This window comes from Asterias rubens, chromosome 15 (assembly GCF_902459465.1).
Source record: "Asterias rubens chromosome 15, eAstRub1.3, whole genome shotgun sequence".
Classification (NCBI taxonomy): domain Eukaryota; kingdom Metazoa; phylum Echinodermata; class Asteroidea; order Forcipulatida; family Asteriidae; genus Asterias; species Asterias rubens.
In genome coordinates, this window is record NC_047076.1 from 3,282,444 (window position 1) to 3,291,006 (window position 8,563).

Genomic DNA, 8,563 nt, shown 5'->3' on the forward strand with positions numbered 1-8,563 from the left:
ATGGTGACCTTAAAGGGCGCCCTCCAGCGGCTATAGACTTTGTTCACAATTAGTGCTCCCCGCTTGTTGGGACGGGGAAGGGGAGGAGGAACTGAAAAACACCTCCCCGACCCGTTTCTTGACATGGGGATGGATAATATGAATTTGAAAACAGAACTTCCAATGGGCATGAACGTTTTTTTTAATTTTTTATTACCAGGTCTCAGAGGTTAGTATATTTATGTACTAACCTCCCCGACCTGTTTCTTGACATGGGGATGGATAATATGAATTTGAAAACAGAACTTCCAATGGGCATAAAAAAGTTTTTTTTATTTTTTATTACCAGGTCTCAGAGGTTAGTATCATTTATGTACTAACCTCCAGGACCTGTTTCTTGACATGGGGATGGATAATATGAATTTGAAAACAGAACTTCCAATGGGCATGAAAGTTTGTTTTATTTTTTTTTTACCAGGTCTCAGAGGTTAGTATATTTATGTACTAACCTCCCCGACCTGTTTCTTGACATGGGGATGGATAATATGAATTTGAAAACAGACTTCCAATGGGCATGAAAGTTTTTTTTATTTTTTATTACCAGGTCTCAGAGGTTAGTATATTTATGTACTAACCTCCAGGACCTGTTTCTTGGTTGCTTGTCAAGTTTTTATGATCGTCTTTCTGCCTTGTTTTTGTTTTTGTTTTTGTACCATAATTTGCATGTTGATTAGATAGTGTAAGAAATGAAAAAAAAAAATAATAATAATAATAATAACATAGTTGACTCCAAGAGGTGGAATTCGAGTTTTTTAAGAATCACAATCAGTTGTTACAATCAATCTACAAAGAAGGCCACAGACAGCTTTAACCTTTAAATTCACTCATTTTATTTTTTACATCAATACAACTTTTGCAGCAATAATTAAAACAAATTCATTTATCAAAAGCCATATTTTACAAAATAGAAATGTCACAACATCCACCACAAGTAGTACATGGGTGCCATAATAATCACTGCAATTGATCCTAAGGCCATTTACATGAAGCCAGTAAGCAGAAATATCTTGCTTAGCAGACCTCATGCAGATTACCGGCCTAAATATTAATCAATACACATTACTCCTTGACTGGTTCCCTGAGCAACATTTCCTGATCAACAGCTTAGTAAAATTGATTTAAAGTCTTGACTTCAGTGCCATATCAAACTATTCTAAATTACTTTTGGATGGATGCGGTGCATTGGAAACAGGTGAAATTCGACGGCTGGGCTTTCTAAAATATTCCAACTTAAGAATATTTGCCGTGCTGCCAATCCAAAATATAACTATAGACTTTGAGATGTTTCTAATTAAATTATAATAAATAAAAAAAGCTTTTCCTCTCAAGAATGAACCTCCAGGTCTGGGCTTTGTGTCAACTGCATTTATTTTGGCTTCGGTGCCCCTTTAAAATATTCCCATGGAATTGAGATTTTCTAATGAAAGTGCCCTTTGCAAAAATGTACTTGCCTCTCAAAGATGAGGCAGTCATAAAATTTAACAGACTCTCCTCAAGATTTTTGAGCTTTTGTTTTTTGCTCTTTCAGTTTTTCTTTCTTAATGACGACGTTGGTCTGGAGTTGCGCTATGTTGTTCTTGATCTCCAAGATGGTCGCCGCATCTCCCTGTTTCTCAGCGAGGGTCAAAGCCTTCTTGTAGTGAGTCTCTGCTTCCTCAAATTCCTCTGAAGGATAGAAAATAAAAGAGGAAGATGGCATTAGGGGTACACTCTGGACAAAAACTACAGGGTTGGAAACTATTGGCAAGCCAAAATGGAAGCAATAAACTGCTGCAGTCTTGAGATTTTTTCAAAATATTTGCCAAAATGCACAGGAGGGAAGGAGGGGTTAACAATCAATACATGTAGGTGTTTTCGTTGTAAGAAGCCTAATACAATTATTCAAACAATAGTTAACCCTCCATCTGTCTGATCACTTAATTTTATCCAATGTGGTCTTCAAAGATAGATGGAATATGGCAGCCTGCAATGTGATATCATGTGGAGTATGCATCAACACCGGACACAGTCAACTCACCCCTCCTAATGTCTGACCACTCAATATCATTCAATGAGGTTTTGAATGATAGATAAACTATGCCAGTCTGCAATGTATCATGGGATGAATGTATCTACACAATACACAGTCAACCCTCCTACTGTCTAACCACTCAATATCATTCAATGAGGTTTTGAATGATAGATAAACTATGCCAGTCTGCAATGTATCATGGGATGAATGTATCTACACAGTACACAGTCAACCCTCCTACTGTCTAACCACTCAATATCATTCAATGAGGTTTTGAATGATAGATAAACTATGCCAGTCTGCAATATATCATGCGATGAATGAATCTACACAGTACACAGTCAACCCTCCTACTGTCTAACCACTCAATATCATTCAATGAGGTTTTGAATGATAGATAAACTATGCCAGTCTGCAATGTATCATGCGATGAATGAATCTACGCAGTACACAGTCAACCCTCCTACTGTCTAACCACTCAATATCATTCAATGAGGTTTTGAATGATAGATAAACTATGCCAGTCTGCAATATATCATGCGACAAATGCATCTACACAGTACACAGTCAACCCTCCTACTGTCTAACCACTTAATATCATCCAATGAGGTTTTGAATGATAGATAAACCTTGCCAGTCTGCAATATATCACACGATGAATGCATATACACAGGACACAGTCAACCCTCCTATCGTCTGACCACTCAATGTGGTTTTGAATGATATAAAATTCATTCCCTTGGCAGACACGGCCATAGCCAAAGTAAACCATAGGCAATGTCTGTACGTTACCTGTATGCATTTTCACTGATGCCAGGTTGCAGAGAACGGATGGAAGATCTTGAGGTGACCTCTGCTCGGCAATGACGATAGCTTGTTGTATCGTCTCAATAGCTTCCGTGTACCTCCCACCCAAGTCGTAAACCGTGCCCAGGTCGTTCATCAAGACAACAGTCTGAAAATTAACAATTTACAAATACATGCTCAGAGAAAACAATAAAAACTGATAAAATTGTAAGAAAAGTAAATAAACAAAATTTTATCTTGAAATTCCTAGTCCGCAGTGCCGCACTCTTTACATGTCTAAATTTCAGGACGTTGGCACAAGCCATCATGAATGCAATATACAATCCAAACTGTGTGCTTGCGCTATCCTGCGCAAATTTTAAAACCAAGGAAACAAAGTTTGCACCATCACAAAATGGCACACCATGTGAATTAAAGGGACACGTTGCCTGGGATAGGGCGAGTTGGTCTATAAAAAAAGGTTTCACCTTTTGTTATGAAATGCATAATGGTTAAGAAATATGTTTTTAAAGAAGAATACAATTATCCACACAAATATGCCTCGAAATTGCATGGTTTTCCTTATACGCCATGAACTAACATGGCGTGCCATTTTGTGGAGTCAAATTGTTCACAAAACCATACAATTTCGAGACATATTTGCGTGGATCTTGTATTCTACTTTTAAAACATCTTTCTGACCATATGCATTTCATAACAAACGGTTACAAACACTTTTTATAGACCAAATCGCCCTATCCAAGGCTACGTGTTCCTTTACAAAAGGACCAACTTCAAATACTGTGCCTTTAAAACCTTACATCATCACGTGCTTAAAGGATCAACTTTCGTTACCCAACAAAAAAAGCAACCCCACCTGAGGATGTGGTACTCCTTTGATCTCCAAGTCCTTCTGGCATATGACCAAGGCTCGCTTGTACATCTTGGTCGACTCGTCCAGCCTCCCGTGAGTAGCCAGAGACCTTGCGTAGGAGTCAAGACACATCCCGAGGAGTGACAGGAGATTCTGTCTCGTCTCCTTGTCCTTGGTTTGCTCAAGTTTCTTCTCTGTCGTCGTGATGCACCAATTAAACCCTTGTTCCGAGTCGGTGTACCTAAAAAAAAGATAAAAGTAAATTAGTTTTCAAAAAATGGAGAAGATGCAAATTTGTTTCCAGTGTTTGTACAAAAAGAAAAGCTTTGAAATATTAATTTTGTAGGCTATGTTTCCTCTTGGTCTTAGAGTTGGCACATTTTAGCTACAAATAAAGAACATGGGTCTGGGTCTCCCCTTGGTCTGGAGGATAATCCTCTCATAATTGTCTACGTATTACCGGTACAATTACAGATTAAAGGAACACATTGCCTTGGATCGGACGAGTTGGTATATAAAAAGCGTTTGTAACTGTTTGTTATAAAATGCATAATGGTTGGAAAGATGTTTTAAAAGTAGAATACAATGATCCACACAGGTATCACCCAAAATTGCACGGTTTTCTTTTTACTTTGCGAACTAACATGGTCGGCCATTTATGGGAGTCAAAAATTTGACTCCCATAAATGGCCGACCATTTGACTCCTATAAATGGCCGACCGTGCTAGTCGACGAGGTAAAAGGAAAACCGTGCAATTTCGAGGCATATTTGGATTATTGTTTTCTACTCTTACAACATCTTTCTAACCATATGCATTTTATAACAAACTGTTTACAAACGCTTTTTATAGACCAACTCGACCGATCCAGGGCGGCGTGTTCCTTTAACAGACACTCTTCATCCCCACAAATACACAAAATAAAATAGTGGACCTGGCTCCCCTTGGTCGTGAGGATGAAGCCCCCTGAACATCCTGTGTGTTACCAGAGGCTTTACAGACTCTCTACATCGCCATGAATAAAGAACCAGTGTAGTGGGCCTGGGTCTCTCCTTGGTCTAGAGGATGAGGCCCCCTCAACATCCCGGGTGTTACATTTCAGAGGCTTTGCAGACTCTCTATATCAGCATGGATAAAAAACCAGGGTAGTGGTCATGGGTAAACCCTTGGTCTAGAGGATGAAGCCCCCTGGTCCTCCTGGGTGTGTAGTAGTGTTGTTATTAATTTTATTATTATTAAATAAATACTTTACCTCCTCATCCTGTCGTACATTCTAGCTAGTTTGAGGGAGATCTCGATGACTGCGCTGTCGTCTTGCGCTGTTCCCGAGGAGATCATTCTCTTCAAGGTCTCCTTGAAGAGACCTTCCGCCTTCGTTAGGTTTCCATGCCTCATGGATAGATTGGCCATCTGCGACATACAACAAAAATACTTCTATTGCAAATGCTTTATAGTTGTCATTTTCATCTCGTTTATTTCTTATTTACTCTGGGGAAACCTCTCAGCGAAACACTGTTTTCACACATCCACATTTTAGAATTGTATCAATAAGAAAAATATAAAAAACATCTGGAAAACTTCATCCATTGAAAGATGTGGCATAACAAAATAATGTATAGACGATGTGACCTATGTTTACATTCAAACCGCCCTCTGTTGACAAAACACTGTATACGTCATGTTTCGCCGGGCAAAACGACGCGTAGCTATGGTAAGAGTGCATACACTTTCTAGCTGGCTGCCAAAACACAAAGGTTTTGCCCGGCGGTATGCGCGCGAATCATGTTATATGGTTTTCGAATGACGTCAAAGGTCACATCGTCTATAGGGGCCTACACACGTGTATACAGTTCAGGATTGTGAAAAAGCATCTGGCATCTTGTTGGAGAGGGGTCTTGTACATGTTGAAGAAGAATAAACTTTAAATAATAGTAATCGGAGAGTGTCACGGCCGAGTGGTTAAGAGCATCGAATTCAAGTTCTGGTGCTAAGTCACCGGAGTGTGAGTTTGAATCCCGGTCGTGACACTTTTGTCCTTGAGCAAGATACTTTACCATAATTGCTTCACCCAGGGGTATTAATGGGTACCTGCGAGGGTAGAGGTTGATATTGTGAATGAAAAGCTTTCGGAGCGCCACGGCAGCTCGGGGCTGTTTACTCCCTAATGGGAGCTGAGAAAGATTAAAGGGATGCTTATTGGCCCAATGACCAGGGGACTAATGTAAAGCGCATTGATACGGTTTATTGTGAAATGCGCTATATAAGAATTTGTTATTATTATTATAATCTTGCAGATACAACCATGTAATGGATCTTTCTTGATGGAGTGTTGGCTTTGAAAAGAGCCGATTTGGTCTTGACATTTCCGTATTATACTCTGCTTATCTTCAGTCGAGAAATATACCTGGTCATAAATGTATGTGATACCCTCTTGATGCTGTTGATCCTGTGCCAACTTGAGAGCTTCATGCAAGAGTTCCTCAGCTTCAGCAAGATTTCCTTTTCCTTCTGCAATCTGTGATAAGAATTTTAGACAAGGGTACAATTTAAATGGAAATTTGATGAGAAAACCTCACACATCAAGGGACTCAAACTGTCTGGTCTGGCATTCAAACAACCAAGGCCTACCTGCTTTATTTTGGTGGTTGTTTTATGAGAGATCTCTTTTAAAAACATCACAAGGTAGGACTGCCACTTTGAGGTGAGGGCTATCAATCTAAATCAACTGTTATCAGGGCCAAGGGGGGCTTGTTGCTGCCTACTCCTGGGGCTGACGTACAGGGTTACCCCATTCACAGTCCATAAGAATGTAAGTGGGTATAACCCACTAGGAGCCTGGCTGGTAGAGCAGAATGCACCACCTACACACTTTTTACAAAGCAATGATGGTTTTCATGGCACTCTTGCTCAAGGACACGTCATAACCAGGTATTAAACCTACACTCTGCTTCTGACAACACAAGAGCTTAGCTTCAGTGAAGTAGATTGCTTGGCCATGACACGCCACATAGAGTTAAGATTGTTGGATCATGTGATTGGTTAGCAACCCAATATATGGATGGCTGGCTGCTGGACGAGTTGCATAGTTTCTAAGGATTTTACAAAGTTTCAGGTTAAGGCACATGAACAGGGGTACTAAAAGTGTGAAGGACTTTGATGTTGTTTGGTTTAAGGGCTATCTATTATTTCTCTGTTGTGCTAAGTTTATTGTCTCAAAGTAACTTGCAAGGGTGCAGTAAGTCTCACCCAAGACTTAGCGATGAGAGTTTCCATGGTGTCGGGATCTGGGTCTTTCTTCAAGAAACTGAATCCTAAGACAAACGCACAACACATCAAACCTATTGGAGTAAAAAATAATAATAAGTAAATTAATTTATATGGAAATGCAAATTGCCCCACAGCACAAGTAGTATAAATAATGAAGCACAAGTTCGCCAGTTTAATTTATTTCCACTATTAATAATACTACATTTAAACAGTTTAAAAACACTGAAGACCTTTGGTAATTGTCAAAGATCAGGCTTCTCACTTGGTGTCTCTGCGAGATAATAATGGAAGAAAAATGACCTTTGTCACACAAAGTTGTGTGCTTTCAGATGCTTGATTTCAGGACCTCAAATTCTAAGTCCGAGGTCTCAAAATAAAATATTTTAGTGGAAAACACACCCGTGCAACACGAAATTGTGTGCTTTCGGATGCTTGATTTCGAGGCCTCAAATTCTAAACTTGAGGTCTCGAAATCAAATTCGTGGAAAATTACCTATTTCTCGAAAACTACGTTACTTCAGAGGGAGCCGTTTCTCACAATGTTTTATACTATCAACCTCTCCCCATTACTCGTCACCAAGAAAGGTTTTATGCTAAGAATTATTTTGAGTAGGTTTCATGTACCAATACGCAATAGTGTCCACTGCATTTAAGCAGTTTGAAGGTATCAAGTTCAAAGTTTACATGTATGTTGGTGAGGTCGTCTGAGCTGAGATTATGAGTATGACAATGACTGATATATAAGATACAGTAACTCAAAACAAAAGTTGTACTATAACAAAGTCAAGTTTTTAAATTTAAAATTAACTTACATGCAAATCCAGCATAGTATGTCGGTTCATAAATAGGCCTCCTATTTTCTGAAACAAATGGCGGAAGATTCCAATCATTCTTGATTCCCACTTGCGATGGCGTGGAGGTATCTTGATAAGCTCTGAACGTCTTTTTACTCGCTGCTGGTCCCCACCCACTCTCCATGCGTCTGCGGTAAAATTCCGGGTTGCTTTGCTGTTGCTGCTGACCTTCAAGAACATCGGACTCATTAACTGCCATGTCGAAAAGTGATGGAGGTGTCTTATAAACGACGTCTCCCTTCATGCCTGGTGAACGCCTCTGTGTTCTGGGGCCGGAAACTTGATTTGCAACTGAATTTAGAGAATTTTGTTTCTGGACATTTTCCTCAAATTTTTCGTATTGCTGTCGGTTACTGACTGTCTTCCTGTTCGTTGCACTTGCAGCATTGGATGTGAAGCTGTCGTTTGGATCTGTCCCTTCTGTGACTGTGTGCTTACCGGCCGCGGTGGTGGGGTTGCTTGATTTTTCTGTTTTATCAGTACAAAAATGTTTTGCCCAAATCTCTCTTCTCCGTAAGACGGAAACATAATTTACATTCCGTAAACTGTTGTACTTACTACATGACGTCATGTATGCCATCCGTGATGCCAAACACATCCCACATGATAGCTTTTTCGGGATAAATAGAAGCGGTTTAAACAGACGAACGGAAAACTGACTGGGCGCCGCCATGTTTAGTTGATGATAAATGAATCTCTTGAGGGCGCGCTTTAAAATTTATTTAAGGTGTTG

The 8,563-nt window shown here is 39.7% G+C and overlaps 1 protein-coding gene across 1 annotated transcript; it reads right to left on the bottom strand.

The window, feature by feature from the left end:
* Nucleotides 1–884: 884 nt before the first annotated feature.
* Nucleotides 885–8,493, bottom strand: LOC117299924 (tetratricopeptide repeat protein 19, mitochondrial-like). The gene is made up of 7 exons (XM_033783528.1): nt 7,789–8,493; nt 6,956–7,047; nt 6,114–6,224; nt 4,962–5,119; nt 3,714–3,951; nt 2,843–3,005; nt 885–1,704 (listed from the first exon to the last, which is right to left on the bottom strand). The coding sequence occupies exons 1-7, from the start codon at nt 8,426–8,428 to the stop codon at nt 1,532–1,534; spliced, it is 1,575 nt and encodes a 524-aa protein (XP_033639419.1). The 5' UTR covers nt 8,429–8,493; the 3' UTR covers nt 885–1,531.
* Between the last annotated feature and the right edge of the window lie 70 nt (nt 8,494–8,563).

Bases quoted from the DNA above. Each gene is read 5' to 3' on its own strand.
- LOC117299924 (XM_033783528.1), bottom strand. From the start codon at position 8,428: ATGTGTTTGGCATCACGGATGGCATACATGACGTCATGTAGTAAGTAC. The intron at 6,225-6,955 runs GTGAGACTTACT...TTCTTATCACAG, and splicing joins CTCTCATCGCTAAGTCTTGG to ATTGCAGAAGGAAAAGGAAA. The intron at 1,705-2,842 runs GTAACGTACAGA...TCTATCCTTCAG, and splicing joins ATCAGTGAAAATGCATACAG to AGGAATTTGAGGAAGCAGAG.